Source organism: Poecilia mexicana, unplaced genomic scaffold (genome assembly GCF_051168715.1).
Source record: "Poecilia mexicana isolate PSO_F unplaced genomic scaffold, ASM5116871v1 scaffold_22, whole genome shotgun sequence".
Classification (NCBI taxonomy): domain Eukaryota; kingdom Metazoa; phylum Chordata; class Actinopteri; order Cyprinodontiformes; family Poeciliidae; genus Poecilia; species Poecilia mexicana.
This window is the reverse complement of record NW_028263391.1, coordinates 6,087,928-6,102,584: the sequence shown is the minus strand read 5'-3', so window position 1 is coordinate 6,102,584 and position 14,657 is coordinate 6,087,928. Positions and strand designations below refer to the sequence as shown.

General features: G+C 39.3%; 1 protein-coding gene across 3 annotated transcripts in view; it reads left to right on the top strand.

Moving 5' to 3' along the window:
- Positions 1-14,657, top strand: part of pacs2 (phosphofurin acidic cluster sorting protein 2) — a 72,539-nt gene that overhangs the window by 49,437 nt on the left and 8,445 nt on the right. The window contains exons 1-16 of one of the 3 annotated variants that reach the window (XM_014998583.2): positions 3-3,568; positions 4,113-4,275; positions 4,450-4,523; positions 4,669-4,749; positions 5,714-5,773; positions 5,866-6,020; positions 6,962-7,052; positions 7,958-8,029; positions 8,119-8,243; positions 8,912-9,044; positions 9,254-9,358; positions 10,192-10,298; positions 10,401-10,555; positions 10,635-10,745; positions 11,883-11,991; positions 13,484-13,516. In XM_014998583.2, the coding sequence (XP_014854069.2) occupies positions 4,116-4,275; positions 4,450-4,523; positions 4,669-4,749; positions 5,714-5,773; positions 5,866-6,020; positions 6,962-7,052; positions 7,958-8,029; positions 8,119-8,243; positions 8,912-9,044; positions 9,254-9,358; positions 10,192-10,298; positions 10,401-10,555; positions 10,635-10,745; positions 11,883-11,991; positions 13,484-13,516 (1,571 nt within the window). In that variant the 5' untranslated portion in view covers positions 3-3,568; positions 4,113-4,115. Of the gene's footprint in view, positions 1-2; positions 3,569-4,112; positions 4,276-4,449; positions 4,524-4,668; positions 4,750-5,713; positions 5,774-5,865; positions 6,021-6,961; positions 7,053-7,957; positions 8,030-8,118; positions 8,244-8,911; positions 9,045-9,253; positions 9,359-10,191; positions 10,299-10,400; positions 10,556-10,634; positions 10,746-11,882; positions 11,992-13,483; positions 13,517-14,657 lie in introns of those variants that run through there. The other 2 variants (XM_014998578.2, XM_014998581.2) reach the window with 2 other exon arrangements.

Below are 14,657 nucleotides of genomic sequence, written 5' to 3'. Positions count from 1 at the left end.
TTTGTAAGCCACATCAGTGTGTGTGTGTGTGTGTGTGTGCGTCCGTGTGTGTGTGTGAACGGGAGGCAGTAATAAGCCTGTGCTGCCCTTTGTGTTGTCTGGCAGTCTCCGGCCAGGTGGGAGCAGAAAGGTGTTTTGGCTCTAACAGGCCGTTGGTGTCAGAAAGATCAGGGAAACGTAATGAGTGCTAGAAGCTCCAGCTGCTGCTGCTTCCTCTTTAATGACTTCTAGCCTTTTAGAGTCACACAGTGCAAGAAAAACCTGCCCAAATGGATCTGAAGAATATCTTTTGTGTCTGACAGACCTAAATTATCCTGGATCCTTCGCTAGCATTTCCAGGGTGTCGCATGATCTGTCGTCTCTTCTTGACTTCTGTTACTGTGCTAGTAAACATCCCAGGTTTAGAAGCGTTTTAAACGTTCTTCCCCCCAAAATCTTCCCCTGATTAGCTGTTTGTGCTGTGCTGTGCTGTAAAATCCTAATAAAGGATACAGTTTGTATTGTAATGTGGAAATTGTCATTTTACATTAATTATTAAATACAGACATAAACAGTCATACAATACAGGAGTGAATATGTAAAACAATATCTTTATGCTGTAAGTATGTTTGTACATAATATTCCAAAAATAAACAAACATTTGGGACAATTAGTGCTTAAGGATTCTGTTTGGGTGTCATTATTTCAGGCAGGGGCGGTCCTAGCCTTTTTGGTGCCCTGGGAGAACAGCTCTAAAAATGACCCCAGGGCATTTTGAAGAGTTACATTTTCATTTTTTATTTGAAACAGATTTTTTTAAAAATAGAATAATACTACAAACACCCATAGCAAGACACATACTGTATATGATTAAGTTTATAGTATATAATCCACATACAAGAAAATAAATGCTATGGAAAATACGTACTATTATTATAAGATATTTCTAAATTGAACTAATAGTAAAACTTTTTTTGAAATTATATGTACTACTTACTATTGTGGTTCTGGTAGCTCATGCCGCCCCAATGAGATGCCGCCCTGGGCTTCTACCCACATCACAAACCGCTACAGATTTCAGGAAACAAGTCAAAGTTGGCTCTGAAATTAACAATGTATCTTTAAAGACTCAACAAACTGATCACATCCCACCACAAAAAAAAAGAAAAGAAAAAAGAAAAATCACAGAAAATGGTTTCCTCTGCTTGAAGAAAGCATGGATTACACAAATAAAGAGCTCAGTTTCAGTGCACATGATGCTCACACACAAAGGAGATCCCATATGGCTGCCAAAGCTCAGTGGGGCTTGTTAAGGCTCAGCAGCTGAGAGAAGAAAAGAAAAAGACACCACTGAGCCAGAGTGAGGTTTTAAAAAAGAAAAACACAGGATGTGGTTTAACCAAACCACAAAACAGAGAAATTTTTGAATTTTCAGCTGAACAGGCAAAGTTGTGGGTTTTTTTTCCTCCCCAGGCTGCAGTGGGGGACAGAGAGGCTTGTCCTGATTTTAGAGGAAGAAATGAAACACAAAACGTGAGATCACTCCGCTGTGGCGCTGTTGAATCATCCAGTCACCCCGCAGCTGCTTGGCTGATGCCTCCAGATCAGTGTAGCAGAAAACAGCGACCCAGGTGTGCTGCTAGTCACAGAGCAACACATTCAGGCTGAACCACAACACAGGAAAGAATGAAACACCTCACCTACGAATAAACAAAATAGAAAAAAACAATAATCTGATGTTTCCACGTCGGACGACGGGAAACACAATCTGTTTCAGTGGAAACCTGAACAGTTGTGCTTCTTGTTCATTTCTTCAAAATCAATAAGTTGTCATTGAAACGGTGGCTCTTTATTGTAAACAGGGATGACAGGGATATATTTATGAATACATTCATTCTCAGAATCACAATTTTAACACTTAGAAGTTAAATTGATTACATTTGACCTTTTGTTTAAAATAATCTACAATTCACTTATTGGACATGAAGACAAACAAACATGGAATCTAACGACTTAGCGGGAATTATGCAGGGAGTTGAGAAAAAAACGATATAAAGATATAAACTTTACAATTATGGCATTTAATAAAGGATTCAGGGACCTGAGTGAAGTTTCACCGTCACCTTCTTTTAATTAAATGAAATTGGTGTTAAACATTCGTGCAGCAAAAATGTTTGCTTGTGCCACTGTCGTTTTAGAAATACTAATAAATGTTTCCAGAGGTCATGAAATGTCAACCAGCTAGCTTACAAAATAAAACAAAAATATGGTGTAAATCAACTGTGCTGGCTTGTGCTCCGTTTTTTTTTTTTTTTTTACAACATCTTCATATATTTAAGATTAAAAAAAAAAAAGTTAACAGAGGTCACCAGAGACTGAGGGTTCAGTATGTTTTGGCATTTTAGCCAACAAAATGTTTATTTTCTTATATTAAAAAAGGAGTGAAGTGTTTGCTTATATGTATATTTTTTATGTATTTGTAATATTGTACAAAATGAACTCAAGTGGTTAAAAAGAATGTGCCAATGTTTTCGCCGATTGATCGATTAGTCGACAGGAAAGCCGGTCACTAAATGTCACAGCTGTAATTCAGTCTCAAAATCTTTATTGAAAGGAATGAGAGGAGAGAGGAGTCCATGTGTCCAGCAGCTTTTTCTGCTCCTCTGTAGAAATCCCAGCGCTGTTTGCCTTTAATAAACTCTATTGGAGCCGTCGGTACCATGAATCCTCATAAAGATCTGATCTAGCTGCCGTCACTCGTTCCTTCCTATTCACGGCTGGATCTTGACGGAGTGTCCTCTAAAATCCTCAGCAGCCTTTATGAAGTGCACAGGCCACAATGAAGAGGCCTGACCAAGCGTTGTGCTTGTTCATCATTCAGAGTGGACAGGGGGATAAAAGTACTCACACCCCTGGTCTGTTTTTACAATGTGGCATTTTACAAGCACATACTTCACTGTGTCTTATTGAGATTAAATCTGACAGACCAGCACACAGAAGTGGTCTGTGTTCGGTCCCCGTGATTTAACACCTTACAAGACTGTGTGTGTATTTTATATATCGTCTCTACCGGCTTTGGTAGAGTCTCAGGTTTTCCTCCAGTATTGTCCTGTATGTAGCGCCATTAATTATCCAATCACCTCTGACGCGCTTTCCAGTCGCTGCTAAAGAAAAGCATCCCCCTCAGAATGATGCTGCCACCACCGCGTTTCACCCCGAGGGCTGTGCATTCAGGCCGGGTAAGATGTGCAGGGTTCGTTTTCAGTCTGTTCTTTTTTTTTGTCCTCACCTGACCGGAGTGCCGACTTTGGACGGTGGACTGCAGCATCCCCTTGTGGCAGACTCCGAGCAGGTCTTCAAATGGTTTCATTTCAGAAGACGGTGTGCTTTCTTCTTGTTAATAAAGGCCAGATTAGTGAAGTGCAGGATTAATGCTGCGCTCCAGTTAATTGGAAAGTGGAGCTGGGTTTGACTTCAGACCCGAGGTAACAGCGTTCTGGTCAATAAGTCGGAATTCCAACATGGCGCCGACGCCCATAAACATGGTTTCCAGTAGCTCTGACAAACGTCATTTTATGGTTTAATTTCCGTAAGTAAACACCAGTTTTAATTTGGTCTGTTTAGAGTTGAAGTCGCTACATGTAACTTTGATTTTAGACGCACTTTTGTTTTGTCAGCATGTTTCCACCACATCTTACTAATGTTGTCAAGAGGAGCGGCCATGTTGAAACGCACCGTAACTGGAGGTAGTCGGGGTTGTAAAACCTCGTGCCATTTTTCCTCCACTTCGCAGTGGAGGAAACTTTGTGTTGACCTATAAAACAAACGTTAAATAAATAAATGTTTTGTGACAAAACGGATGCAAATTAAAGGGGTTTGAATACCTTTACACTAGAATTAAAATCAATAATTGCCCTTTCTCTTGTAAAATAACTGCTTTGTAGCGTTTAAAGGATTCAGTCTGACTTTTACTGAACCTTTGACCAGTATGGTTATTTACAAGTTTCATCGAGTGTTGCATTTATTGCAATTTCAGGTTGTTGTGGGTTGTTTTTTTTTTTCATTCATTTGAAATCCTTTTGATATTGCCCCTTCTTCTGCATTAAATTTAGCTTTTCCCCCGCATCTCCCAGGTGATGCAGCACCCGACAGAGGGAGGTCAGGTTCTGCCTCTCTGCAGCAACCAGAAAGACATGCTGGGCAAAGTGGCCGAGATCTGGATCTTCTCCCTGTCCAGTCAGCCGATAGACCATGAGGATGCCGCCCTGCAGGGAGGACAGAAGATCAAATGCAGCGGTAGGCTTTTGCTTTTAATTTCCCCACCGATTGTGAACAATGTTTGATATGGTAAATAAATCAAGAATCTGTTTTTCTCCCCTATCTCAAATAATTTTTAAGGAAATTAAAAAAAAAAAAAAAACGAGGTATAATGTGTAAACCTTTAACCTTCCTGCCGATTGCGTCCTGTAGATAACTACTCGGAAGAAGAGTATGAGAGCTTCTCGTCGGAGCAGGAGGCCAGCGACGACGCAGTGCAGGGACAGGTGAGCACATTTGCAGATCAGTTTGACCTTTAAAGGTCATGGCATTAATTGGTTTATAGATAATGAGGGAAAAAAGAAAAACAGAAATGTCTCTCTCTTCCCTGAAGATTTCAGACAAATTATCTCCTCTTCCTTCATCTTTCAGGATCTTGAGGATGATGAGTTTGATGTGAGGAAACCAAAGAAGCAGAGGAGGTCCATTGTGAGGACCCCCTCTATCACCAGGGTAAGGGATGCAAAATGAGACGGAGATCTCAAAGAAACATGAAAATAAACTCATGCCTGTGTTTTTTCTCTGTGTGATGCTCAGACAGATCACCAGATACTATCTTGTGCAGACGAGAAGGTTTATTATTTGTTATTTTTTTCCTTCATTGTCCCTTTAGGGGCTCCGTAGCAGGTAAAAAACCTTAAAAGAAATACTTTTAACAACAGATACCTCAGTGTTTACACAGTGCCAAAAAAGTGAATCTATTTACTTAAATCTACTGTAAAAACTGTTAGTGCGACATTTTCCAAGGTCTCTAGTTTCCTTTTATCATCTACTCATTCACTTACACTCTAAAGTAAACCTTTGTGCGCCCGAATCTGCCTTTAATTGCTGCATTAAAACTAGTTTAAATACGGAGTGCTTTCAAATCTATCCTGTTTTTATTGCTGAAAATATATGAATTTTTTTTTCTTCAGATTTCTCCAATTGAACCCTAAATAAATAAGCCAACTGGATACCTTTCACTTAAGGAAAAAACATTTGAAGTTTTTAATCTACGATCCCATTCCTACAAAACAAAGCAAAAGAAAAATCTGATTATTTGTTCAACTAAAATAGTTCTTGCTTAATTTACCGTTGAATAGGTAAAAAAAAAAAAAAAGAAGAAAACTTTTGGTCATTTTAGTTTTTAAAAATAAAATTTTTTTGGTCCATAGATACTTTTGAGCTGTTTGGACACCCATACTCTTAGGTGTCTTTACAAAATGTCACCATATGCTAGAACATGTGTATGTTTCCATGGAGACGTTGATTAGGAAGCCAATGAATGCTGACTAGCTTCCTTTTCTCTTCTAAAGAAATCCATCCTCACAGCATGATGCTACCACCGCCGTGTTTCTCCTCGTTAGCTTTATGCAGGGTTCTAAACCAGAGCCGCGTCTCACACTGACTCTATGGGTTTTCTCTTTCTGCATTTTAGCAGCAGAACTTTAAGCAGCGAGTGGTGGCGCTGCTGAAGCGCTTCAGAGTTTCTGATGAGGTACGTTTTCTTCTTTTTTTTTTTAAGCAGAGAGTCTCTGCTTCTCTTGTGACTAACCGGTGTTTGATGTGTGTGTGTGTGCGCCTGCGAAGGTGCTGGACTCGGAGCAGGACCCGGCGGAGCCGCCTCCTGAGGTGGAGGAGGAGGATCTGGACCTGGACAGTGTGGAGTTTGAGAACCCCAGCGACAGCTGCCCGGAGCTGGACGATGACGACAGCGTCCTCAGCACGCCAAAACCCAAACTAAAGTGAGCTGTGGGCTGATTTAATGTCTCCAGTTACCTGTCTGTTGACATTCTATGAATTATAAAACGGTTCTGCATGCTTAGTATAAGCCAAGAGGAAGTGGAAAAAGTAAATGTGTGTGTGAACATTATGAGTGTTTGGCTGTTTAAGATCAGATTCAGTATTTTAAGTCCATGAATATTTATGTTTTGAGAGACAAAGCACCTCAGTGAAGTATTTAGACACTCTGAACAGTAATGGGAGGAAGGGAGGAAGGAAAAAAAGGAAGGAAGCAAAGAAAGTAGGAAGGAAGGAGAGAAAGGAGGACACAAGACAGAAAAGAAGCAAGGAGACCACAAAGTAAAGGATAAACATGAAAAAATAATCAAAAGACGACACAAGGAAGTGTAGGAGAAAGAAGGATGGAAGGAAAGAGAGACAAGTAAAACAGGAAGCAAGGAGACAATGAAGTGATGAAGGATAGACTTGCAGGGAAAACAAGAATCAACAGAAGAATTCGATGAAGTAAAAGAAGCAAACAAGGAAGGAAGCACAGGAGGAAGAACCCAAAGAAGAAACGACAACCTCTACACAATAAGATAAAGAATAAAGCAATGGAAATTCATACTTTATTGTTTATAATAAAACACGAATTTCCATATTTGAGCTCCAAACTTTTCCATACTCCTGTGAGTGAGACATCAGAAAATTCAGCGCTTCTCGTTTCCCTCGGTGTCTCCCGGATGCTTTACGTCTTCAGAATATTAAAAACTCATAACCTGCCGTCTACTGGGAACCTTCCTGGAGCGCTAACAGGCTCCTTCTCACTCAGACGGGAGTGTGAAAAATAAACGAAACCTGCAGGGATCTTTTGGCCGAGACGCGTTTATGCCGACCCTGTGAATCATCTGTGAAGAGATGAAACGTGTGGAGTGCAACGTGTTTGGTTTCGTCCATGTTTCAGGCCATACTTCGAGGGACTGTCCCTCTCCAGCTCCCAGACCGAGATCGGCAGCATCCACAGCAGCCGGAGCCACAGAGAGCCGCCGAGCCCGGTCAGTTTCCCACTTCCTATCTATTAAAGACCTGAATTAAAATATCATTCTGCTGTTTTAAATACACAAGCATTCAATAAATTAGTGTTATTGAAAAGTCAATTTATTTCAGGAACTTTATCACTTACTGAAACAGATTAATCCCACACAGATGGATGTTTGACAGCCTTTTCTTTTGTTAATTATGAAGGTTGCAGTTTAATGAAAACATGACATTTAAAATGACAATATTACCAATAAGTAAAACAATTTAAATAGAGAAATGTGGGGTTAATGAAAAGTATGTTAATTTTCAGAGGGAACTTTTAATTTTTACCTGTTTTTTCAGTGGGTGTTTAATGTTCTGCATTGTTCTTCATGTTGTCAAACAGGTGATTTAAGTGATTTCTCAGTTCTGAAGGTCAAGCAGCAGCAGGGCTTTAACTGAAGGTTTAGGAGTGTCCTAGTTAAAGACCAGATTTAAATCTGATTGAGCTACAGTGGTAAAACCTTACAGGCGGTTCATGATTGGAAAATCTTCAAGCATGACTGAAATTTGAGAAGAGTGGGACCAAATTCCTCCAAATTGATGGGGAAAACAAAAACTTATTGCTACTGACAGCTCATGGTACGAAAGCTTTTTCCTATAAGTTGAAGTTGGTTTGGATCTCATCTTTTCCCTGATAAGTGAGATCAGAATTTGAAAACTGCATTTTGTTGCTTTCTTTTCCACGGGTAAATTTCACTGATAAACCAGTGTTGGTTTAAACCACTGTTGGTTTATCAGGGAAATTGTAAGACCTCTGTTGAACTAAGAATCGTCTTCAGACGTTCACTAATTCTGACTCTCTGTCTGTGAAGTGAACATTCCCGAGACTCGGTCACAATCATGTCTGTTTTTCTTCCTTCCTTCCACGTCACTTCAGCTTGATCTGGACAAAACCAAATGCGGCGACTCTACGTTCGCCGACGATGGCGGCCATGACAACACCACGTTTGTGAGTACAGACTCACAGAGGCGCCTTCGCCTTCGGCTCACAACCTTAACATCTGGCCGGTTTTGTTATTTTCTCCCGTTTTCCTCCAGGAGCAACCCGAGGCGGTGACTCCCACCACGGAGCTGGAAATGGACAACATGGACACGTTTCTAGAGAGATTGCCACCAAGTGGCAAAATGACCAAGACAGAATCTCTCATCATTTCATCCAACAGGTATTATTTCCTTAACCACCTTCCTAACCAAGAGAGAGAGAGAGCATTTTATGGAAGAAATACTGAGAAGCAGGGGCGTCACTAGGTTTTAATGAGTGGGGGGCTGAGCCCTTGTGAGCAAACGTACAAAATTTCTCAAACAGAAAGAAACACAGCAAAGTTGCTTTTGCATTTTGAAATAGTGGAAATAAAAACTTCTTCTACTACAAAATATTAACTGTAAACAGCAAATCACTATAATAAAATGGTTTCCTAGGAAACCTTGCTGAGGTAATAATTTTTCGTGACTCTACACCCTTTGAAGTACATTTGTTCAGTGTTTCATGCTTGTTTCATGTTCCAAATAATTCGTGTTACATTTTACACCAATCTCAGAGTTCATTAGACTGTGCAAAAAAATTTAAACTGACAGATTTAAGATAACATTTTAACTAAAAATGATTAATTTATGTGACTATTTAAACTCATATTTTGGCCACATCATATTTAATATACTGACAGTTTAAAAGAAAAAAAAACAAACAACCCTCCCCCCCCCCAAAAAAAAAAAAAAACATTTAGAGTGGGGCTTGAGAATGTTTTTAAGGAGGCTTCAGCCACCCTAAAATAAGCTGGTGAATTACTGCCCCCTGCTGGTTAGTCTTTACGTCCTGTTTTCCTTTTTTCAGGCAGGAAGCGAAGCTGGCAGGGCGGCGAGGTCGGAGCACGTCCCTGAAGGAGCGCCAGCCCAGCAGGCCCCAGAACGAGAGGGCCAACAGCCTGGACAACGAGCGGTCCCTGGACACACGCTGCCACCTACAGGTAGGGGGATGCAGCTGCAGCTGGAGAAGAAGCCACAGATATTATCCTCAGTTTCTCCCTGTGATTATAGCAAATTTCAAGTTTCTTCTCAGTTCCCTCATGTTGATTTATTTTTATTGTGTTGAGCCACTACAATAATAATACAATCAATAATATTAAGATTAAATAAAAAGAAAAAGCACCCTGAGTTTTGACGTTATTTTTGTCAGATCCCAAGAAAAACCGTTTATGACCAACTGAACCACATCCTGGTGTCCGATAACCACCTTCCTGACAGCATCATCCTCATCAACACGTCAGACTGGCAAGGTCAGGTAAGGTCTTCAGAAGATGAATGAGACAGAAAGGTCAAAGGTCAAACTCCTGAACACTCGCTGCTTAACACGATACAATCAGAGACAAGTTACCTGTTAAAGCTTGAAACTATTGATCCAGATTTCAAAGTAGTGATGTACCAACAGAATATTAATATCTTTATTGGTCCCAATATTGAAAAAAAATCTAGATGTGATATTGTGACGATGTGCAGATCTATTTGGTCTAATTCTACGCTTTGTGCTCTGAGCGATGTCATGCTTTATCATTTATTTTACATCATATTTAGAGTTCCTAATTTTACTTTCTGAACCATTTGAAAGGTTTGTTGCAGTTTATTATTATTATTTATTTATTTTTTTTTTTAATTTTTAAATTTTTTAATTATTTTACATTTTTGGCCAAAGTAATCAACCTATTGTTTGTCAGTTTCAGTTTCTTTATCGTTTATTTTACTCCTAATCGCACTGACTGAATATATTAAAGTTGTGTTGTTTTTACATGTTTGATCAAGCTTAGTTTCAAATAAGATAGTTTTCAAATACATTTATAATTCAGTCCATTTATTTATTTGTTTTTTTTTTAAAAAAAAGAAACATTTAAAGTCAAGTCAGCACTGTTTTTCTCTCTCGACCGATTCTGAACCTCAGATATCGATATCGGAAGTGAAAAATGTAGATCGGTGCATCGCTAATTTTAAGCTGCACATTATTTACGGTGCACATTTAAAATATTGTTGTGTTGCTACACATTCATGAAGACAAAACACTGTTCAGCTCCATCTGCTCACTAGTGAACTTATATCTCTTGTTCCTCCTCTCCTGTCTGTCAGTATCTGTCGGATTTGCTGCAGAACCACCATCTGCCCGTGGTCTGCACATGCACCATGGCCGACATCCAAGCTGCTTTCAACACCATTGTCTCTCGCATCCAAAGATTGTAAGTCTGACCCTCGTTTTGACCCCATTAGGACAAAAAAAGCCCAAAAAACGTACGTGGCTTTGCAAAATCAAAACCGCCGTGTTTGTTCTGCTCCTGTAGCTGCAACTGTAACTCCCAGACGCCCATTCCCATAAAGATTGCAGTGGCTGGAGCGCAGCACTACCTTAGTGCGGTTCTGAGGCTCTTTGTGGACCACCTCTCCCACAAGACCCCGGACTGGCTCGGCTACATGAGGTTCCTCATCATCCCCTTAGGTCAGAGGTCGACTCAGAGTCGGTGTCGGAGCGCGGCCGCCCTCGCACATTTACTTTAAAAGCCTCCGCTGTTCCTCAGGTGCGCATCCCGTCTCCAAGTACCTCGGCACGATCGATCATCGCTACAACAGTTTGTTCCAAGACGCCGCCTGGAGGGATCTCTTCCACAAGACGGAGGCTCCCGTGATCGGTGGGCTGTTGATTACAAACAACACTTGGGCTTTGGTCATTTTTCCTCAAATTAAATTTTTAGCTTTTAGAGTCGCATCAGATTATATGTTTAATATTCCACGACACTTAGACGTTTTCCACATATTATGGTTTAATCAGAAACTTCAGTGCATTTGACTGGGCTCTTATGTGACCAACAGAAACAAGCTCATAAATGTGAAGTCCTAAGGAAAATACATAAAGATTTTAACAAATAAAAATCTGAAACGTGTAATGTAGATGTATATTCTGTGTTCTGATGCAAGTAAAAATCAACTGTCTTCAAAAGTCTTATAGTTAGAATGATTTTTGTGAGAAATGCCCGTTTCATTTTCTATCAAGAACCAATTTCTTGGTTGAATGACGATAATTTAAAATCTAAGTGGCTTTGAATAATTGTGGGCTTAACTCTACAACGCTTTGGTTTGTCACCAAAAGCATATCCAAGTGTTAGAACGGCCCAGTCAAAGTCCACACCTAAGTCCAGCTGAGAGCCTTGGCAGCATTGACTATGTTTTCATCAATTTTGAGGAACTACTGATTTAAACAAGCTCTTATTTCTTGCTGAAAAGTTTCTTGTAAGTTAGTTATGTCTTATTTCAATGTATTTACACTAAAAACTCAACAAAAATATATTTGGTAAGTTTTTTTTTTTTTTTTTTTTTTTTTTAGTTCAGGTGATCCAACTTAAATAAATTGGTCACAAGGAATCAGATTAAGTTTATCCAAGTCAATTTATTAAGTTATTAAGGTAAATTAACCTAAGTAACGCAAGTTTGACAAACTTCATTGAGTTACTGTTGAGCAATTACTGCATTTTTTTTTAAAAGTTGGAGCTGCATTCTCTTTTTTTCCAGTGAATTTTACAAACTTGTTTAAAAGATAATTCTGCAAAGTATTAAGGTCTAATTAATACTGAAAACAAATGATCCTTTTTGTCGGTCCGTCACTTAAAAGCCACATAAAATAAGTGGAAGTTTGTGGTTTTGCTCATAAAAACAAAATGAAAACATTCACAGACTTTGAATAACTCTGCAAAGCATGTTTTTGTTTTTTTTCCTTTTGGGGTTGTGGGGTGAAGGGTTGCGTTCAGGTACTAATCACCATCCATGTGCAGTTCAGGAGAGCCCTGACGTGGTGTCAAGGGTCACGCAGTACATGGAGGGAGCGAACGGAGCCCACCAGCTCCCCATCGCCGAGGCCATGCTCACTTACAAGCAGAAAAGGTTTGTTTTTGTTTCTGTTTCCCCTCAGGATTTCAGCCTCGTTTCATTTAAGAGTCTACCTTCATGGAATATTATCTGTAATTGCACAGACGGCTGATTTTGTCTTTGGGAGCTAAGAAAAGGTTTTAAAAAGCCTACTAATGTTTTAAGTATTTCCTCTAACAAATGGTTCTAATGTAGAACTCATTCTGTTTTCAAAAGGGGGAATGCAGTGGACAAAAAAAACAAAAGAACATTAACAGCAGTGGTTATCCTGTCAAAACATATATTTTTATACCAGATGGAAAAATCCTGCTGGTAGATAAAACTTAACAGTTAAATTGACCAAAATGTACTTTTTACAAATAATAATAATAATAATAAAAAAATTAATGGCTTACCATTCAAACTGCCCTTTGGAAACAAAATGAAGTAAATGTCTCACTACTGGTATGGGGCTTGCAGACAGTCCTTTGCAAAAGTATCGATGCACCTTGAACTGTTTTGCATTTTTACAACTTATAGCCACAAAATCTAGTACTTTTTGGGGGGATTTTATGTGATAGACCAACACTAAGCATTATTGTGAAATAAGGGGACATTTTTAGCTACCGTATTTTTCCTATTATAAACTGCTATTTTCTTCCCCACGCTTTGAACCATGTGGATTGTAGCCCGGTGCGGCTTTTCTGTGGATTTTTCTTCAACCACCAGGGGGCTCCGGAGCAGGAAGTGAATCATTGGAAGTCAAACTTGGAAATCAAAGAAGAAAGTGCTAATTTTCATTTAGAACAAGCACATGCTAGCAGCAGGAACGACGGAGAAATGCTTTCAAACTCAAACCCCCTCATCATGGAAACGAAGAAGTTCACATGATGCAGTTCCTAAGTTGAAGGTTATCGATCTGGCAAATGGAGCTGCTGCACGTAAACTCGGAGTGAACAAATCCATGGTTTGGCGTTGTGAATAATCAAAAGCGGCGGAGATTCCAGCGACTTATAGCCTGGTGCGGCTTATATACCTTTGTTTCTAGTTTAAAAAAAAAAAAACTTTGTAGATGCGGCTTATAGTGAGGTGTGCTCTATAGTCCAGAAAATACGGTATTAAATAAGAACCTAAAAAGTGTGGCAAGTGTATTCAGCCCGGCCTGAGTAAATACTTTCTAATACTTACTGGAAGTTTTATGCTGGTTCATCTTTACCATGTCCTCTTGGGACGTTTTTTTCTTTTTTTTTTCTTTTGAAAAAAAAAACAGAAAAAAAAGTTCAAGCTTTGACTGGACCACACACACCGTTGTGCTGGTCTAACACTTAAAATTCGAGAAAGATGCCATAAAGATTGTAGTTGAAACAAAAAAAAATGCAAAGCACTTTAAGGAGTGTGAATACTTTCTGAAGACACTGTTGGCAAGCAGTATTCTGTGTGAGCATCTGTGTCTTATCCATCAATGTGTGCGTGTGAATAACATCTGTTTTGCTGTATGTTTTCTTTTTGTTTTGTTTTGTTTTCAAAGGAAAAAGAGCTTTCATTTTGATTTTGCCGTAAGGTATTGTGGTCGATTGAGTTTGTTTCTTGCATTGACTGGTGATTCATGTGCTTTCTGTGTGCCTGTCATTTCCCTTCGACCCATGTCTGCCTCTGCTGGAGCTTGCCGCCTTCACAGCTGCCTGAAAAGTGGCTTTAGTTGAGATTCGACTCTGAAGTAAATTCACGTAACCCTTCAAGCTGAAACAGTTGTACATCCAAGGTTAGACGGTGGTTTTTGCAGATTGTTGCACTGTAAAAACGGCTGGGTTTGGTGCGCTTAAAGAAAATAGATGGAACAATGTGGATGGAAAATTATTTAAATACTGAGCAACACAACATCTTAAAAAATCAGTCAGGAAGTTAGACTTGGTACAAATATGTTTTCCAAATGGACGATGATTTTTATTGCTTACAAAGTGGCTGAAGAACACTAAAGCCAGAGTTTGCTAGCGGCCCTAACAAAGTCCAAGAAAATGAGTTGGCAGAGCTGAAAACGTTTGTTTGAAGAAGATGAAGAACCCGACTCTGTTCCTCTAGTTCAGTCTGGAGGAATGAACCAAGATGCCAACAAATTACTGAGAGAAACTCGAGGAGAAGACCCGACAGGTTCGGCCCGAGTCCTACAGTTCAAATGTTAACGTGTGAAATTATTTTTGGTGAAAAAGTGTAATCTGGTTAATGTCAAACAACGAGGGGGAGGGGGAAAAAAACAATGTGTTTTTTTAAACAGTGAATGTAAATATCTGGTTTCAACTTCAACTTAAAAGGAGCATTATGGGAAACTGATAGTCTTATTAAAGCTTTTCCTAATTTTTTTATTAAGCTTATATAAAATAACTATCTTTGGGTTTGTTGCAGCCTTTTATCTGTCTTCATAAAAATGAAGTAACAATTTTTTTAGGCTCTTTATTCTCTGCTTCGTCGCCTACTGCATAAATAGTTGTGAAACGCTATGAGAGGCACCAGAACCAAGTGGATGTACAAACAAATCTGTAAATGAGAATCATGAGTTTTGAGCAACAAGGAGGTTTGTGCTGATAAGGTGGCAGGAGACCAAACTGTGTCCCTTTCATTCTTCCACTCATGACTGTGGTTCTACTTCTAAGGTCCATGCATCATTTTAATCGAAACAATAAAAGAAGCACAAAACATAAATATAT